Source organism: Ipomoea triloba, chromosome 9, assembly GCF_003576645.1.
Source record: "Ipomoea triloba cultivar NCNSP0323 chromosome 9, ASM357664v1".
NCBI classification, from domain to species: Eukaryota; Viridiplantae; Streptophyta; class Magnoliopsida; order Solanales; family Convolvulaceae; genus Ipomoea; species Ipomoea triloba.
The window spans coordinates 10,624,365-10,644,752 of NC_044924.1; the positions used below are offsets into that span (position 1 = coordinate 10,624,365).

The following is a 20,388-nucleotide window of genomic DNA, read 5'->3' on the forward strand; positions in this document are numbered from 1 at the left end:
AAAAAATTTTAGGTTTAAAAAAGGGTAAAAAAGAAATTATAATAAAATACCTATTCCTGAGAGGTCAGGAATAGGTTAATACCAGGGGGGCCCTGGTAATAGCTAATACCAAGGGTAATAGCTCATTCCCATGAACAATGTTCCTGGGAATACAAATGCGAACCAAACAACGGAATAAGTTATTACTGTGAATGCTATGCCATTCCTTACCTATTCCGTGAACCAAACAGCCCATAAATGCAATAATAATATAATCCACAACATCCTCGTAATTATAATACATATATTTAATCATAAACGAAGGGTTGTAAGGTATGTTCTCTCCCAAAAGATACAATATATAAAGAATTTTTTAAAAAATAAAAATAAAATATGAAAATGTAAACAGAGAAAAGGAGAGGAGGGAATTAAATTGGAACAAGGAAGTGGCTGCAGAATATATTCTAAGTGTTGATGATGTCCATTGCCCAATAACAAGTTAAAAGGCACACACTGAACACCACATGTTTTTGTCAACCTAATACTCATTCACTTGTTGGACTTTTTAAGGTTTGTTAACTTATGACCAAAGAGAATAAAGTTGACTTTCCATCTTTAAAATTTGGTGTTGGTGTCTATATATAACATCGTTGTAGCTTTTTAAAGTTATGCTTCACCTTTATCATATTTTATATAATCTTTTTTTTTTTTCTGAATACTCAGTGTCTGTTCATAACTACTTTCTCAACCTATTGAAGCACAAGAGTCAGTATTGACTCCACTGAGGCTCGAACCCACCACCTCCCGTATAAAGGGAAGGGTTTGATGCCACTGGACTACAAGGTCCTTGGCTTATATAATCTATTTCTTCTTTTCAAAAAAAAAATATAATCTATTTCTTTTACCATTATTTCATTCTGAAAGCAACTCGAAAAGTGTTGTAAAGAGATCGATAGGGTAAATAATTCTAGAAATGATTTTATTATTGATCAGTTCAATCTATAAAGTATATAAAGAGATGTATTTATAAGAATACAAATAGTCTTAGTCGGGTCAAGAATGATAAAAAGGTATATATTTACAATGATATTGAGATAGGGAGAAAGAATTCTAGTATAACTAGAATACACAGTCCAAATATGCCCCCTCAAGTTGATCTTTTAGAGACATCTGCTATAGCTGACCGGCTCAAACCCAGAGGTTTGAGGTTCATCGGCAGTAGGTAGAGCACTCTTACCACGTGGGCTACTCTTACAGACATCTGTTATAGCTTTGTATTCTGCTTCTATTGAGGATCTAGCAACTATCTTTTATTTGTGCCAACCCTAATAAATTATTATATTTTTACCAATAAAGACAGCAAAATCACTAGTGGACTTGCGGTCATTAGGACATCCAATCAGAGTCGAAAATACATGAATTTCGTATGAGTCCTGATATGGAATACCCCTCGGGATCGGAACCAGTACGGACAGTCGGGGCTAAATATGCGTCGTGACTGGGGCAAACGTAGGTGAGGCAAATGCGGCAAAACGCCAATAGGAAGTAGGACCGAGCAGGCATGACCGTAGACCCTTGAAGAGGCAGTAGAAGGGAAGGGATGGCTCAGGGTGTGACAAGCCTCCGACCTTCACCTACCCCTCGTACACGTCCAGTGCCAGAAGTCTTAGACTATACCCAGTTGTGTAATCTCTTCCGACTATAGGAGCCTACTTGGGATGGGGAGGAGCTAAGTATTGTGCATACCACCAGAACAGAGGTCACAACACCAAGGATTGCAAGATCCTTAGAAGGGCGATAGATAGGAGCATTATTGTGTGGTTCGGGTGCATGGAGAAAGTATATAGGAGCATTATTGTGTGGATCGTGGTCTACACAGCAATGTGGACCACGGTCCAAAACAACACGAAGTACATTATTCTAAAGCTTAAAATGCATCATTCTAACTCATAAAATACATTTTTATAACTCATAAAATATGTTATTCTAAAGCATAAAGTACATTATTCTAAGACATAAAATATATTATCTTACCCAGAAAGTTCATTATTCTAACACATAAAGTATATTATTCTAACTTATAAAATACATTATCTTATACCAGAAAGTTCATTATTCTAACATATAAACGCCTGCGGCAGACGCTGTTATTGACTAAGGAAAAAAAAATTAGACGCCCGTTTTGAGCCGTGGTCACACATCTATGTCGACCGTAATTTGCTGAAAGTATAAGTGTGGGTTTGGGTGGTGAAGGTAGTTCTTGACCCATTGACATCCCAATACAGAGGCTGATGAAATCTGGTAGAGCAAAAAAAAAAAGAAAAAACAAAAAACAAAAAAGGAAGAAAAACCAACTTATTGTAAACCACATCAGTGATTAGGGGCAGCTTTGAGGTTACTATTTACTAATAATGGTTAGGTGTACTGTCCTTTACCTAAACTGCTGATATTTCTTGACTCATATAGTAGTTGTCTGCTAATTAATGAACTAAAGTATTAAATTAATCACTCAAACATAATTATTTTTGGAAGAAAAATTCGATTTGTCCTGCCAAGCATGATGGTGGACGACATCTACATACTCATATCTTCCCATGTCGTCCTACCGTGATAGGCAAAATGTCCTATCTAATGACATTAGGTAATTGAACCTTTCTTTTTTTAGTATATAAACAAAATCTAAAATATAAAAGATAAATGATCACAAGAATTAGAACTTCATCTTCTGGACCTCAATCCCTTATTAATCATCTAAAAACAGAAGATAACTCATGCTTTTCCGCGGGTAACCTGTTTCCCATCACACATTTATTGAGCGTTTGGTTGCAAAGAGAAAATTATGTGGAAAAAGAATTATAATTTTATGTGAGAGAATAATATGGAACAAAGTAGGAATTTAAATTTCAATATTTGGTTTACGGTAATAGAATTATGGAATTTCAATTTCAGTTTGAAATTCATAGGAATTATTGGAAGGGGATTATAAATAGTATATAGATCAAAATGTCTATACTTATTATTATTATTATTATTATTATTATTATTATTATTATTATTAATCGTAAATAGCAAGTATTTATGTCAAAACTATAATGCAACGCAATTGCGTTTTAAAAAAAAAAAAAAACTTAAGTGATTCCAGTTTTGCTGGACTAATCCTAAACCCATATGACCCTGCTCTAGAGGCACTGCGTAGGTAAATCGCGAGTCGTGCAATAAGCCCACTGGTCAGATCCAAGTCTTCATATCCACACAGGGGATCTAATCCAGACCTTCCATCATCCTTGTGTCTTTTTCCCATATATGTTTCCCATGGGATTCGTACCCCACACTTTAGACATAAACTTGTGTCGTTAGAACATATTTAATAGCTCCCAAAATTTACTTAACCATGTAACGTTAAACTTCATAATCTCACATTAAAAAAAAACTTCATAAAAATAAAAGTATATAATTTAGTTAAACATAATAGAATGCTAAGCTTTTTAATGCTTACATCCAAAAAAAATATCATAAAAGGGTAATTTTGTCTCAATGGTATCTTTTTTTAGGTTAAAAAAGAAAAGGGTAATTTTGTAACAATGTTATCTTTTTTCTTCTCAACCAATGCGGAATTGAAATACGGGGGCCATGTGATTGTAATTCCATGAAAGTGTAAGAATTGCAATTCCACATCAATCAAACAAAGGAATTTGTTTGCCTTCAGAATTATATGAGAATTAGGTGGGAGTGGAATTTTAATTCTCTCCAACCAAACATGTTGTTAATCTAAATTAGCCAAGTTAATTAGTGTACAAGTCAATTCTAGGGGAAATGAAAAGAAGGTATTGGAGTTTGTCATACACTCTTGGGTAATGGTTGCAAGTTCTCTCGTCACTTAAAAGCAAGTATTTATAAATATTTTGGCCAACCACACTAGCATGATTAGTTTTCAAGATAGACTGAATGTCTGGTAACCGCAATTGAGTTGGTCGTGTTGGATTGATAATCCGAAAGTTCTAAATTTGACTCTTTATGAGAGTGATCAATTGATCTTTTTTGGTCTAAACCAGTCAACTATATTGCGAACCTTTCCTGTACAAATGAATATGTACATATCTAATCTTTATTTCCACACTTTGCTTTAGTTTTATCATAAATTTAGTTGTAATTACTTCATATTAAAACACATAATTAAGTCAATGACCTTGTGGTCAAGTGACTCTTCTAAATGGGAGGTCATGAGATTGAGGCTAAGTAGAGACAGTATTAACTCATTGTGTTTCAATAAGTTGAAAAAGTACATATGAACACATACTACAATATAATGGAGTTAGTAGTACTAACAAAAAATTGCCAATTAGCACTATTTACCCATTCTAGCTCAAGAAAGATATTAGATATGAAAACAAACAAATCTGAAAATATTTTTAAAAGGTAATTAACTTTTGGTTTGGTGCTTGATTAGATCGAATGGGTCAGATGGCTTTTAGGTCAGAGGTCACATTTGCATATTTATTTATATTTTCAAAACAAAAATAAAATACCGGAGTAACAAAATTAAAATACTCAAATTTGAAATATTAATGGGTCCATACTGCATGGGATTTTCATGGTCCCATACTTCAATATATTGCATTGCTAACATGGAATTTACATTTAATGAAAGTTTATAATAATAATTATGTTTATTTCAAAATAATAATAATAATAATAATAATAATAATAATAATAATAATAATAATAACAACAACAATGATAATATGTGTATATGTAGTTATTATTCCGTATAAATATGTGTAAAAATATAGATTTGGCACTACCAAAAATATGTTTAAAAAATTATTATTATCATTATTACAATCTAATATTAGGATAAAAAATTATAATCAAACAGTCAAGATAATTACAAATCAATTGTTATACCAGGGACTAAGGTCCACCTTGCATATTATGTACATAAAATTAACACCACTGATGTTCTATCATATGATTTTCCATATGAAAAAGTCAATACATGTCATCTGAGCACAAGGTGTTTGGCAAGTTATATTTATATGATATTAAAAAAATTGGAAAAAGAGGAAAGACTTTACTCAAGGGCAAAACAGTCATTATAGAATATAGACAGTGTATCTCTATCACGCTTGAAAATGACACGTTATTAAGAAATCTATCCACTGTGTGTGTGTAAAAATATTAAAATCAAGAACTTTGATTTTGAATACTTACTTTGACGTTGTTAAGTGTTAACCAAACGGCTTAGCCCAGAAGAAGACGACGAACTGAGGCGCTGGTTTGCTCGCATCGCAGCCTTTCGCGCTTTGGGATTTGCACAATTGCACTTTCCCCTGATTTCCTTTTCTGGGTTCAGTTTTAAAGATAAAGAATCCAATCGCTATTCTAAAAGCCATATACAAAGTTTCAGTTGCAACTTGTAAGTTGTTCCCTCGCCTCTTCTTCAACTCCACTTTTGACTCTCTCTCTCTCTTCATTTAAGGTACCCTCTGCGAGTCTGTTCTCTCCCCTCTCTCTCTCTCTCTGACTTTCTTCTTGTAATGACGTCCTATATACGTATAATAGCACATGTACTCTTTGTATCACTGTATTTTTGTACGGATTTTCCCGGTTTCTTATAGTATTGATATGTGGAAGAGGGTGAAATTACTTCATAATGTATAAATATTTGATCTTTTTTTCTGGGGTTTAGGACTTTGTTTTAAAAATTCTTACTTTGCGCTGTTTTTGATGTGAGCAAGTTGAAGTCAACTGCCTGGAAAAGGAAGCAAGGCCAGTTAGAAGTATTGTTGAGTGAAAACTGCAATATTGTGAATATGACCTGTTTTTATTTAATTTTAAAAAGATTTGTTTAGTCAAACGCTGCAAATTTGAAAATTGGCTCTGTAAAAGATTTTTTCTTTGGGGATAAGAAATGGGTTTTTGTTGAGTAGAAGGTAAGAAGAAGCTAAGGTTGAAGTTTCTGTTTTTATTTTGCATTTTTTTTTCTTCCTGTAATATGGATTTTGTGGGGTGTGATGGATTATCTGGATAGCTGTGAATCCAAGGCTTAGTTGAGCTGTCGGTCAAATGGAACATTGAATAAAATCTCAAATGCTACAATGCTGATCCCTTTTTTTGTGTAATTTGTTCAGGGTTTATTTTTCTTATAACCTTGATCTTTTCTCCAGGAGTTGATTCTATGAAATACTTGTATCCTCTGTATGTGTGTGTTTTATGCAGCTCCCCAATCTCATATTAAGTTTAAGCTTCCTTTGGATCTGAAGGAGGGCTTATCATATAATTGATTTGTTGCTGTTGGTGCTAATTACATTTGCTATTAATAGATGTTATTGTTAATTTCTTTCCTTTCTGTGCTGCAGGCCAAAAAGGGGAAGTTAAGGAAGTCTGTTTGCTATTTTACAATGAAAGTGACCTTTTGCTTATGAGAAGATCTCAATCACTTTCTACACATTACAACAATTTGAGACTTTTTGGCATTATGCATGTCTGGTCCTGTGGTGATTGCTGATAGTGTTGGAAGAGCGCTTTCGCTGTCAGATAGGACACAATCTGTTGATGCTGTATTGCTTAATGACAATCACATCAACAGCTTAACAAATGGGGAAGTTTCTCGTTCGTCTGAATCCAGTGGCTTTAGAGTTGGAGAGCTCTTGCTACGAAATGGGGAATGTTATTCTGGGTCCCTGCTGGGCAATATACCTGAGGGCTCAGGCCAGTATATATGGGCTGATGGTTGTAGGTATGAGGGTGAGTGGAGACATGGGATGAGGCATGGTTATGGGACACTTAGATGGCCTTCTGGTGCGGTTTATGAGGGTGAATTTTCAGGTGGTTATATGCATGGTACTGGGACATATACTACGTCTAATAAAATGACCTACAAAGGCCGTTGGAAGCTGAACCGTAAACATGGTTTAGGATCCCAAATATATCCCAATGGTGATGTATTTGAAGGATCCTGGATTCAGGGTACTGCAGAAGGACCTGGTAAATACGCTTGGGCTAATGGGAATGTGTATTTTGGAAATATGAAAGGAGGGAGAATGTCTGGGAAAGGAACTCTCACTTGGCTCAATGGAGACACGTATGAAGGAAGTTGGTTAAATGGTATGATGCATGGTTTTGGTATATACACATGGTGCGATGGTGGCTGTTATATTGGAACTTGGACCCGTGGTCTAAAGGACGGAAAAGGGGCGTTTTATCCAAGAGGCAGCAGGCTTCCTGCTGGGCAGGAATTGTACCTTAATGCACTGCGAAAAAGAGGGTTGCTACCGGATTTAAGAAAACAAAAACAGGTTTCACATATGCATCATGCCGTTTCAGTTGATATGGGAAATGTTAAAGTGATTGGAGACCAAGGAGCTCGCAAGGATTCACCTGATAAGCTCTCAAAAGGAAACCTTTTAAACCTAGAGCAGTCTCGGACCACGAATGTTGCTTTAGAAAGACGGTGGAGTCTTGAAGTAGCCATTGAGAAAGTTATCGGACGTGATTTTGAGTCTGAAATTACTGATGATGATTTCAACACTCCAATTTTGGAAAGAGAGTACATGCAAGGTGTCCTAATCAGTGAAGTTGTTCTAAGTGATCGTTTCTCACCTCCATCTAGGAGAGCAAAAAGGCGTCAAAGAAAACTTGCCAGGGAGATGGAGAGACCAGGTGAAGCAATTATCAAAGGTCACCGGAGTTATGATTTAATGCTGAGTTTGCAGCTTGGGATCAGGTAAAGAAACTTAGTAACTAAATGAGTCTATATCCTCATACCCCAATACCCCATATATCATTCTTATTAGCTTTGTTGTAAATAAATAAAGTATTAACATGATTATTAAATATGACTAGATATACTGTGGGAAAAATCACCCCCATACAAAGGCGAGAAGTACGGGCTTCAGATTTTGGTCCTCGTGCAAGTTTTTGGATGTACTTTCCTAAAGTGGGGTCACAGCTGACACCTCCACACCAGTCGGAGGATTTCAAGTGGAAAGATTATTGTCCAATGGTATTCAGGTTTGTCTTGTCTTACTTTTTTCTCTGAGATCGATATAAAAAAAAAAACTTCAAACAGATATATCAGCTTCAGCTTTTGTGGAATTTCTCAAAGGTTTCAAACTGCTTTTTAATTATTTCTATAGGAACCTGAGGGAGATGTTTAAGATAGATGCTGCCGACTACATGATGTCCATTTGTGGAAACGATGCACTTAGAGAACTTTCTTCGCCTGGAAAAAGTGGTAGTGTTTTCTTTCTGTCCCAAGATGATCGCTTCATGATTAAGACATTGCGAAAATCAGAAGTTAAGGTTCGTCTTCTTGACTTGAAGTTCATTTAGAAAAGCTTCCATTAAAGTCATTCAACTTCAAATTTCTTAAAGCTTCCATTAAAGTCATTCAACTAGAAAAGCTTCCATTAAAGTCATTCAACTTCAAATTTCTTGCATATGATACATATTTCAGCTGTTATAGACTATAGTGCAATTCACGCTTAAGATTTAATTGGAAGTTGAGTGTGGCTGTATTCTATTAACCTATGATTCCACGTCCACCTGTAGGTGTTGCTCCGCATGCTTCCAAACTATCATCTACATGTGCGAACTTACGAGAACACACTGATTACCAAATTTTTCGGTCTACACAGGATAAAGCCTTCAAGTGGACAAAAGGTATTGTTTCCATTACATTGTTGATTGCAAGTTTATTAGGCTGAGGTATATATAGTTTGTTAGTGATGGGTGACAATTTGATGCTCAGTCTACTTGCTCCTGCCCGACCATATATGATATATTTATCATAATTATCAAAACATTGGACTAGCCTTGAATGAATTAAAACTGGTGTTAATATTTTTAAGCAATAGTTGTTCCAGTTCTCTCTCTCACAATGCCAAAATTCAAGAATATACAAAGCAAATATTATGGCTTGGGGTTTTTTCTGGTTCTTTTTTCCTTTTGGCTACTACCATATCTTTTCCTGCTATATATTTGTTTTATCACTTAATGATAAGTCCCTTTTTTTTTTTTAAAGAATATGATAAGTCCGTTTTTTGTTCCTATAAAGGAGAGGTTACTAAAACTCTTATTCACACAAGACTACAAGATGCTAATAAAATTTTCCATGTTATTTTTACAGTTCCGCTTTGTAGTAATGGGAAATATGTTCTGCACAGAACTGAGAATCCATCGACGATTTGATTTAAAAGGTTCTTCACTAGGGCGTTCAGCAGATAAGGTTGAAATTGATGAAAATACGATACTTAAAGATCTAGATTTGAACTACTGTTTTTATCTGGAGCCTACATGGCAAGAGGCCCTGCTAAAGTAAGTGTATCTCATACTATCTCTTATTTCAACTAGAAGCCTTTTCTATGTTTCGATTGACCTATTTCAGAATTACGGAATTTGAAAATGCAATGCCAATTATTGTTTGCTTGTCATTTTCTTGAAAATTAATTTCTAAATCTCGGTTATACTTTATGTGATGGAAACTGTGCAGGCAAATTGAAATTGATAGCAAATTTTTGGAAGCACAGCACATTATGGATTACAGCCTCCTGTTAGGCGTTCACTACCGAGCTCCTCAACACCTACGATCTCTCGCATCACACAGTAGACGAATAACAGCAGATGGATTAGAAATTGTTGCAGAAGATGGTAGGTTTGTCGGGTTTTTCATAAGTATTACATTTTCCCTCATAAGTATTACAATTTTCCACATAAGTAACTCTTCAACCCCTAATATTACATTTTGATTTAAAAATATTACATTTTTCCTCAAGTATTACACTTTCTCTAATATGTCAATTTATCCCTATTAGTATTATACTTTTTTTCATAAGTAACTGTTCAACCCTAAAATATTACATTTTGATTTAAAAGTATTACACTTTCCCTTACAAGTAATAAACAATTTACTCCTTAAATCTGCTAAAAATAATTTTTAGAGCCTTCCAATGATCTTAAACCATCTGAAATCCGATAAAAACTTCAATACTGTTGCTAAGGGGCGTGCTTTTTTTTTTTTTAGTATAGAATTTTTTGTTTGAGCCGTTTATTTTCCAACTGCATTAACCCTGTGATATGGGCAGTTAGGCATAGGTGATTTTTGGTTTCTTATGCTTATACCACAATGACAGAATCTTTGGAGGACGAAATATCTCCCCAAGGGCTTGTATTGGTTCCACGCGATGCAGATGATGGTAGCGTTGTTGTGGGATCACATATCAGAGGCAGCCGATTACGAGCATCATCTGCTTCAGGCGATGAGGAAGTTGATCTTCTCCTCCCAGGAACAGCGAGGTATTCCTACCCCTGAGCTCTTTGAATGCGTAACCTTTTTGCAACAACAGTGCTGCTTAAGAAAAATAAACTGTCCATTATTTTGAATGCTGCTGTAATTGTGTTTTAAAGCAGACTGCAGATCCAGCTAGGAGTAAATATGCCAGCAAGAGCAGAGTATATCCCCGGGAAAGAAGAGAAACAGATGTTTCACGAAGTGTACGATGTTGTACTCTACCTGGGCATCATTGACATCTTACAAGAATACAACATAACTAAGAAGATAGAACACGCGTACAAATCTATTCAATTCGATTCCGTGTCCATCTCTGCCGTGGACCCCACGTTCTACTCTGAACGGTTCTTGGAGTTCATCCGAAAGGTGTTCCCCGCAAATGAAGTAACGAGTTAGAAGATTTTACACTTCTTGATTCGTCGTCTTGTCTTTGTTGCTTTACAAAGTATCCCAACATCTCGAGGATTGTACGGAGAGCCTCGATGGAGAAACATTGGTGTAGAGGGAGGTGTTGGCAGATGCTTGTGAATGTTCATCTGATGTTGTATCTATATAAATATATTGCAAGATTTTTCCCTTCAAAAGTTTTCCCTTTTTCTGGTGCACATGATATTATATTATACGAGGTACTTCAAAACATGTGTTGAAAGCTGCAAATGCAACTTATTGAAGTTAACAACATTGTTGCTCATCATTTGGGATGTTTGTATGATGCACCTGTCTCTAAAGTATTGGTCTTGCACTACTAATGAGAGTTAGATCACTGGGGCATGTTACAAGGTTAGGGAATTCTCCCCTTGGTTACATAGTGAGACATAACTATATATGTTCAAAATAAAATTTGTTGCTTTATTGTTTACATGATATGTTTTGGAGCTATTATATTTGTTTTATTAGTTTTGATCTAATAAGGTTGAATCTCGAAAGTCATTTGGGCTGGAGATCATTTACGGTTGGTGAGATCATTCTGCAACTTTCAAGATGCAAGTTGCTAGAGCATTAACAATATGAATTATGTTCAATCATTTAAGTTCACTAAAAGATAAGATAAATGGTTATTTCTTCTGTTGTTGGTTCAGACTTGCAGTTTGCTTAATGGAAATTCGTTTTGTTGTTTTGTCAAAAAAAAAAAAAAAAAGATAAGATAAATGGTTATTAGGTTGCCCCATCCCTACAAATCCCATATTGGCAATATGATGTGGCACCTATTTAATAGGTAGTACATTTTTTCTTAATTGAATTTGCATTTCTTGCAAATTTGCAATCCGTACAAAAGGCTGTCGCAACCGCAGGCTTTTGTACTTTTTTCTTTATTTTTTATTTGTTTTATTTTGTTTATTTCTTTTCTTTTGAGAAAAATATATTAATTTTTTAAAGTGATAGTGAAATTGGGACCCACTTTTGAGAGTTGATTGGATTTGCATGGATGTAGTGTGAATAGTAAATGAATTGCAAATTGAGTGATGTGGAAGTGGGGCCCATTTTTGAGGTGAGATAGATTTGCGGGGATAGTTAGCCTTACTAATCTCAAGACTATAAGATGCGTGTTATTTATTGTGTATAAATAACTTTTAGTTTAAAAAATAAAAATAAAAGATCACATTTTTACTCCAACCAATACAAAATTAGTTGGTGTAACTCTAGTCAAGTTGGTTAAATGTGAGAGCGACATATTAGCTTTTTTATTTGAGTTGAACAGTTATGGACAATCTAAGCTAATTTACCCATTGCACATCATCGGGTAGTACTCTATGTGATACGAGCTACCTTATCATACGCTAAGTTTTACATCCCCTACTTATTTGTGTTGATTCCAAATGCATTAACACCAATAATATCATGTTCTAAAATTTTTAATTATAATATATTCCATTGTCAAAATCATGAGATTGATAAAATGTTAACAGTCATGGTCACAAAGGATGGTGAGTTGCTTCCTTAGTTTTGTAGAGAAAGGGATACACAACAACCCAAAATAACCCATTTGTCCCATCAAACGGTCCATCACATGAAGTTGCCTCTATACTTTCAAACATTTTGTTTGGGGTTCTCTTTCTCTGTTATCATTTTGGACAAATATGCCAACATTTTGACATGCTTGTGTGGACCGACTAGTTGTTGATGGTATGCTAGGAGTCCATGTGTACATATTTTGGTAATGTAACAGAAGTTGGATTGAAAGGGGGTGCAGCCCCCAGTTGCTTGCCGCAAAAGGGAACCATTTTCCCAATTTAGAGAGGAAAAGAAACTGAGAAAACGGCTCGGCTACCTCAAGGGTGAAGACAACGCTATTCTTTTCTTCTCTCTCTGCAAACCCATATTTACAGATGTATAATTGCATACATATGCTTTTGTCTTCATAGCCATATCTATATATTTGTGCATTCTTGCACAGGGAGGTGAAAGAAGCAATAAGCTTGCATTGTCTTCTTGCAAATTCAACGCCCTATACTGTTTTGGATTGTTTTAAAAGCTTTCTTGACAGAGAGAATGGGGTCGCCGGCCACCGGACAGAGCAGCAGCAGCAACTATGATCTGTCGTTTAAGATATTGTTGATCGGAGATTCGGGTGTCGGGAAGAGTAGCCTGCTCGTCAGCTTCATTTCTAATGCCGCCGACGATCCTGCCCCCACCATTGGTACGCTCATCACCTTCTTTCTTCCTTCATCAATAATTCCAATATCGATTGTGATCTTAGTGGACAAAGAAATATCCACAGGTGTTGATTTCAAGATCAAGATTCTCACAATTGGTGGAAAGAAACTCAAACTTACAATATGGGACACAGGTAATCACAAACATCATATAGAGCTCTCTCAGACTCCTATTGCTCTATTCACAACTAGTAGAGCTCTATCGACACCTGTATTCATTAGAGCTCTCCCGACTCATGTTGCTCGCTCTATTCACAACAACACGGTAGGTGCATGTTCTTGTGGTTGAATGAACAAATTGCAACTCTGAATGTATAATCCATTGTGCAGCTGGACAGGAGAGGTTCAGGACATTGACAACCTCGTACTACAGAGGTGCTCAGGGGATTATTCTTGGTACGTCGAGGATGAATTAAAACAAACAATGTCATGCTATCCTCTTAGCACAATATCCCTCTTACACTTAGCTTTTCACAGTTTATGATGTGACAAGGAGAGAGACCTTCCTTAATCTGTCTGATATTTGGGCAAAAGAGATAGAGCTTTACTCCACTAATCAGGATTGTGTGAAAATACTCGTCGGGAACAAAGTTGACAAAGTAAGTTATATGAACAAATTCTTGAAGCTTTAATCTCTGTGCTTTGAGTCAATCATCATCTTCCTTTATGATGCAATTTCAGGAATCTGAAAGAGTTGTGAGCAGTGAAGAAGGTGCATCTCTAGCAAATGAACTTGGATGTCTATTTCTTGAATGCAGTGCTAAGACTAGAGAGAATGTGGAAAATTGCTTTGAAGAACTTGCATTAAAGGTGAGAATGCACAAAATGCTATTATCCGTAAATATTTACTACAATGCTGATGATAAATCTGTACATTTTCCAGATAATGGAAGTGCCTAGTCTTTTGGAACAAGGATCTAACATAGGGAAGAGGAATATCTTAAAGCAGAAAGAGGAACAACAGACACAAACTGGGAGTGGCTGTTGCTCATAGAACTATGGGTCTGCTAATGGCATCCAACTAAGATTCCTTAACAATTTGTGAATAAAGTAAATAATGATTTGGTTTTCTGTATTGCTGCTTTTGTGCTAATCCAAGAATTTCCCACTAAAATGTTTCTATAAAACAAGGTGACATATATGTGATATAAATAAAGGAAGCACCAAATAGCTCGACTCTCTACTTTCAGAATGAAGGACTACTCGCCGCAGAGTACACACACTACTTTTGTGACAATTGCAAATCACTACATAAAACATTCCATACCCCTATAACACAAATGGACTAAAAGTCAATCGCAACAAGATCAAAAGCCCAGTTCATGATTGAAAACTTAGCTATTCATTGCCATTGTAGCCTCTTCCAGGACTCTCTTTGCTTCAGTATCAGTGTCAGCAAGCTCACTAGGGATCTGTAATATTTCATTGTCAAAACTTTGCAAAGCTAAGCAACAAAATCCAGTTAGTGTTTCATTATGATCTAACCTTCCCATATATATTTGTCTTGGTAGGAGAGGCCCCCGCAGCTAACAACAACCTAATAACATCTGCATGCTCGCCTCTAGCAGCATGGTGTAGAGGCTACAGAGAAATACAAGGATGAAAGGCACATATGTTAAGCTCAAGCAAGAACAAGTCAAAACACATAAAATGAGGCTTTATATTTATTATATGCCAATAATTTTACTTTTAAGGATATGAAAAAGGACTTACCGTATCACCTTCTACGTCGACTGTCTCCAGCATGTTCTTCACACATTCAGGATCACTAGTGCTACTGATAAGAAGCTGAACTATCTGAGCAAATCCTGCAGAGGTTTGTACAAGAATTTACTAAGAAACATTGCATATAGATTGTGTCTGAGACTCAAAGAGCAGAGAAACATAAAACATTACAGCCTACCTCCTGCACACGCATCATGCAAGGGAATTGCACCCTCTTCATCCTTGGCCTCCAAAGAGGCTCCCTTTTCTAACAACAGCTGCATGTGGAGAAAAAGAATAGTAATAATTCATTAATTTTCTGTCTTTCCATCAATAGCAATGAATCAAATAAGGCAATGGAACGACATCAGCCAAAACTAGTAATTCTTATTTCTTACAAGACCAACCTGAACACAAGACAGGTGGCCGTACAAACAGGTAAGATGAAGAGCAGTGTCTCCATCTTCAACTGGTTCATCGATGCTGCTTAAATTATCTGCAGTTACAAGTGGAGCAGTAATTCCATGAACATGTTATAGTGACGAGATGCAAGTTGTAAAGAACTGCAATTCAACATGTGCATTATATGACACATTCATACAATTTCACCTTTAAATCATGTAGTACAATCCTATGAATAAATTTATTTGATACATTAATAATGCTAAAAACTCTATTCTTTTCTTCAAAATTATTATTTCTGGTGCCTGTAATTTCCTACATGCATTTTGTAATTCTGAACTTACTCTGTAAGTCCATCTGTAGTTCCTGAATGCAAATTTTCTAGAGAATTCAAAATTTCAGGTAAAAAAATCAAAAATTCAAACCAATAATCATTTTCACTAAATTCTGTACTCCCAAATAAACTGAGAATTGCCGAATACTTACAATAGAGATAAAAATTTGCTCTTCCATTTTCTTTTTTGAGTTAATGAGATAACAAAAGAGGGCAGGAATGAGTACCTAGGGCATGGCGAAGGGATTCTAGGTCGCCGCGCTCGGCGGCCATGGCAACTTGGCGGAGGTGAGGAGGCGTGTTGCTATCAACTTGCTCGAATTCGATTTCTTCATCGATGATGATACCGCCGTCTTCCTCGTCGTCTCCCATCATGCGGTTACGTCTCCCTGGTACTGCCATCTCCTCCCTCTCACTGTGCCACGCTCCAACTGCGTCTCGTCGTCAGCTGAAAAGCCCTGGGATCTGTGAAAACCTTAAACCTCAAGAAACCAATAAATGGACGGAGATCGGATCGTCCTTATTGGGCCAAAACTACTGCGAAATTATATGATTTCATAGAATAATAGCCCATCATACCCGCCCACAACTAGCCCAATCCCTAGTTCACGGCAAATTATGTCGTGGACCCATGTCCACCTTGCAAGGTGGACTTGGGTCCAAAACGACTTCGTTTTGTCTTTTTTTTTTTAATTAGTACATATTGCTGAATGTGGAGTTGTCAAAAAATGTGTGAATGTAGAGGTTTTAATTTGTGAAGGTATAATATAGAAATCGTGAATGTAAACTTATGATTGTGTGAATGTGGAGTTGCCTAGAAATGTGTGAATGTGGAGGTTTCAAATTGTGAATATGGAGTATAGAAATCGTGAATGTAGAGTTATGATTTATGACTGTGTGAATCTGTAATAGAGTTAAGAAGTTCTTGCAACTTGTAGCCCTGTAATGTGTGAATGTGGAGTTCTCAAGTTGTAAATATGGAGTATAGGACCTGTGAATATAGAGTTTTGAATGTGTGAATGCATAACAGTGATAATATACTAAACATATAATCCTGTAATGTGTGAATGTGGAGGTTTCAAATTGTGAATGTGGAGTATAGTGTATGTAGGTGTGAGCATCGATCGGTTTCGGTCGATTTTCGGTTAATAACCGAAATTTTTGTACCCTTCCTATAACCGACCGAAATAACTGAACCAATGCTCATAACCAATCCGACCGAAAACCGAAATTTTCGGTCAGTTACGGTCGATTATATTTAACCGAACTTAATTAAGTTACAGGCTAAAATTTCTCAAAAAAATTACTCTAAACTCAAAAATTTAAACACTAAAAACATATTACTAGTTAAAATAGTCAATCACATAAACATTTCAAAATTAAATGTCCAAAGTTGCAATGTCCACACTACAAAGTCCAAACACAATCTTAAAGACTGCCATTCACCCCATTCTGCACTAGGCATGACCACGGTTCGGTTCCGGTTCCGAAATTCGCCGAACCGGAACCGAACCTTACAGGTATTGTTCCAAGTACGGTTCGAAACCGACAGTTCCGGTTCAAACCGGAATTTTAAAAAAAAAATTTGTAATTTTTTTTAATTTTTAAAATTGTCCAAATTCAACAATTAATATTTTTTGTTGAAAAATTTTCATTCTAAAATGTTTTTAAAATAGTTATATTAAATATTTAAACTTCAAAGTTAAACTATATTTTAAAAAAAATGTTATAATTGAATTTTAAAATGTTATTTAAAGTTTAAACTTTAATCAAATAATAATTAAACTTTAACTAAATAATAAATAATAATTTTTTTTTTTAAATTTCCGATTCCGAACCGGAACCGGCGGTTCCGGTTCCAACAGTACACGGTTCGGTTCGAACCGGAAGGTTCGAACCGAACCGTGGTCATCCCTATTCTGCACCAATATGTAAAGAAAAAAATTAAAAACACTAATAAGCAATTCCATAATGCTCACTGTCAAGTCTCAATACTGCATCATCAATATATATGTACATTATATTAAATATATATAACACTACATGCACTATGTCAGTATACATATATATTCCTACGTACATATATATGATTATGAATTATGAAACTATAATATTTCTAAAATAATATTAGTAAAATAAAGTAATTAAAATTAATATGATAGACTATGGACTTGTAAAATGTAAATGGGATGGGGTTAGATTTTATTTTTTCCATTAAATTAATCTTCGATTTTTCGGTCGGTTTTCGGTTTTCTCTTGAAAAACCGATAACCGACCGAAAAACCGAAATAACCGAATTTTTTTGACCTTAATAACCAAAACCGAACCGAAAATAGAAATATTCGGTCGGTTCGGTTTTCGGTCGTCGGTTTTTCGGTCGGTCCGGTTTTTTTTGCTCACCCCTAAGTGTATGTGAATGTAGAGTTTGTGTTTCACTTTTCAGGCCAATATGTTTAGTAATTTAAAAAAAAAAAAAAAAAGGAAGACAAAACGGCGTCGTTTTTGGGCCTGGGTCCACGGCATAACTACTGCTAGTTCACGGCAAATTGTGCCATGGGCCCGCGTTTAAATCTATGTTCACAACTTTAGAACTCTATGTTCACAATTTTAGAACTTTATATTCACAATTTTAAATCTCAGTATACAAAATTACATTACTCAATTTTCACAATTTTTAAACTCTATTCACAATTTTGTTATATAGATTCAAAAATTGTGATATACTATTGAATATAGAGTTATAAAATTGCGAATATATAGTTTTGTAATTGTGAACATAGAGTTCAAAAATTGTGAACGTAGAATTCTAAAATTGTGAACATGGACCTAGATCCACCTTGTAAGGTGGACATGGGTCCATGGCATAACAACCATTAGTTCACGGCAATTTATATCATTGACCAATACCCGGGTCGACATCCCAAGTCCATGTTTACAATTTCATAACTCCATATTCATAATTTCATAACACCATGTTCACAATTTCATAACTTTATGTTCACAATTTCACACCTCTATGTTCAACAGTATCGTAACTCTATGTTCAAGAGTATAACACAATTTTTAAATCTATATAACAAAATTGTGAAAATAAAATTCAAAAATTGTGAATATTGAGTAATGTAATTTTATATATTGAGATATAAAATTGTGAACATGGACTTGGGTCCACCTTGCAAGGTGAACTTGGGTCCATAGGATAATTTGCCAGTCGACATAACATTGTGAACCCTGGATCAAAATAACGAGGTACAAAATTCATACTCGTAAGGTACAAAATTTATAACACAAAACACAAAAATCAAAACACAAGAAACATACACATCTTATATATTTATTTATTTATTTGAATCTGATTTAGGTAAATTTATGTTCATAAGCACAGAATTTTACGACACAAGACATAGAAATTCATAACATAATACACAACTACTAGTTTATTTCAAGTACAAAATTTATACTCACATATAGAATTTTATAATACAAGACAAAAGATTCATAATATAACACATATACATGCATATATGTACTAGAATCTACAGTGTACTAGAATCTACAGTGCACTGTAAATCCGGTACATGATAGAGGATTGCCAATTCACATTTACATGACTCTTCTCGTCCAATTAGTGCACCACTAAGCAATAAGCCAATAACCCAATAGTTATATCATTGTGCTGCACAATGATATATACACACACTCGAGATAACCCTACACAAACAACACAGAAGTAGATGACAGTGAGATAATGGTCACATAAACAAATTTAACGTAATTATATTTTCACCAATTCAAAGATAAAATTTAAATTAATTTTTTTTCTTGTATGTATACTCAGTTTTCTTAAAATAATATGGAGTAATTCATTTTTACAAAATATTTTCACTTCAACCAAAAGTTCGGTTCGGGTGATAAGTGTTTTATTGTTTATATTTTACTTGCACTTTATGTCTTTAACTCTTTGTCCCATATTTAATCACATTTACAAGCTCCAAAATGTAGATATCATGTCAAATTAAAAGAGCTCTTATTTACTTTGTTTGTGCATTTAGCTAGATACAATATCTCTCACTTGAAGGAAAAAAGAGTACTTTCATGCATTTTGGAGGGTATTTTGAGTCAATGAGAGTTAAATATTAGCTATGGAGATAGACACAACACATCCAAAGGAACCTTAGAGTATTGTTTTCAATGGTCTTGGTCATTTGGGCAAACCAATGAAAAGGTTGAGCAAAAGATCGATGCATTGCAATTATTGCACAATACGTCGATGTCTTAGTATTTGGACCATATCTCGACCTAGGAATGTCCAAATCAAGTGATTATAGTGTCATTGGAAAGAAACTTGAAGGACTACAACTTTCATGAAGACAATTAAGGCTAGTTCGGCTGTCACACACCCCATCACATCTTGAAATAAAGGGTAGTGACGTGCATTTCCAATAGTTGTCTTCTCCTGTCTCATGCACACTGCCATGAGGTGACAAGCTGCATGAAGCCGAGTTCTAATAGCTGATGAAATGAAAGCACCGACACGAGATATGCATTAGTGAGTGCACTTAACCCACTTACACAAAGCTAAGATAACATAACTTTAGATGCTTTTATGGAACAAGTCAGAAAATAATGGAAAAATGATGCCTCTCCACTAACTAAAGAATGGGAAATCAAATGCTCCAACTAGCTTTAAAAATCAGTGGAAGTGAATATACCAGATGTCATGGAATATTAGGACTGTAGTAGCATGTCAAACAAGAACACCCAACTTTTTTGCTGGCACAGACAAAGAAACTATCATATAATGCCAAAAAAAAAAAAAAAAAAAAAAAAAAAAAAAAAAAAACTGGATTTTCCAAACAAACTAGAATAGAATATGATGCACCACTAAGGTAAACATACACAATATATTTAGCCATTATCTCTGTGAAGTTTGCATTTTTGCACCCAAGGCCTTCTCATTCCCTAAGATTGGAGTCAATAATCAATTCCTTCATCTGTTAGTTCGCGAACATGCTCACGAACGC

At 35.2% G+C, this 20,388-nt stretch overlaps 2 protein-coding genes across 5 annotated transcripts; one reads left to right on the forward strand and one right to left on the reverse strand.

Moving 5' to 3' along the window:
- The first annotated feature begins 5,190 nt into the window (after positions 1-5,190).
- LOC116030887 (phosphatidylinositol 4-phosphate 5-kinase 9) lies at positions 5,191-13,999 on the forward strand. 4 transcript variants are annotated; one of them, XM_031273251.1, is made up of 15 exons: positions 5,191-5,395; positions 6,339-7,705; positions 7,825-7,992; positions 8,118-8,283; positions 8,533-8,643; positions 9,110-9,297; positions 9,473-9,630; positions 10,113-10,275; positions 10,390-10,636; positions 12,758-12,908; positions 12,990-13,058; positions 13,255-13,320; positions 13,402-13,523; positions 13,606-13,734; positions 13,808-13,999. In XM_031273251.1, the coding sequence occupies exons 2-15, from the start codon at positions 6,462-6,464 to the stop codon at positions 13,916-13,918; spliced, it is 3,093 nt and encodes a 1,030-aa protein (XP_031129111.1). In that variant the 5' UTR covers positions 5,191-5,395; positions 6,339-6,461; the 3' UTR covers positions 13,919-13,999. The 4 variants fall into 4 exon arrangements, with proteins under 4 accessions (XP_031129111.1, XP_031129109.1, XP_031129108.1 ...); XM_031273249.1 differs by lacking the exons at positions 12,758-12,908; positions 12,990-13,058; positions 13,255-13,320; ... (1 more) ...; positions 13,606-13,734; positions 13,808-13,999 and having other exon boundaries at positions 5,194-5,458; positions 10,387-11,015; XM_031273248.1 differs by lacking the exons at positions 12,758-12,908; positions 12,990-13,058; positions 13,255-13,320; ... (1 more) ...; positions 13,606-13,734; positions 13,808-13,999 and having other exon boundaries at positions 5,194-5,395; positions 10,387-11,015.
- A 12-nt stretch (positions 14,000-14,011) lies between these two features.
- On the reverse strand, positions 14,012-15,819 carry LOC116030888 (poly [ADP-ribose] polymerase tankyrase-2). Its single transcript, XM_031273252.1, has 6 exons — positions 15,592-15,819; positions 15,036-15,124; positions 14,828-14,906; positions 14,638-14,732; positions 14,410-14,505; positions 14,012-14,336 (listed from the first exon to the last, which is right to left on the reverse strand). The coding sequence occupies exons 1-6, from the start codon at positions 15,764-15,766 to the stop codon at positions 14,259-14,261; spliced, it is 612 nt and encodes a 203-aa protein (XP_031129112.1). The 5' UTR covers positions 15,767-15,819; the 3' UTR covers positions 14,012-14,258.
- Positions 15,820-20,388: the final 4,569 nt, after the last annotated feature.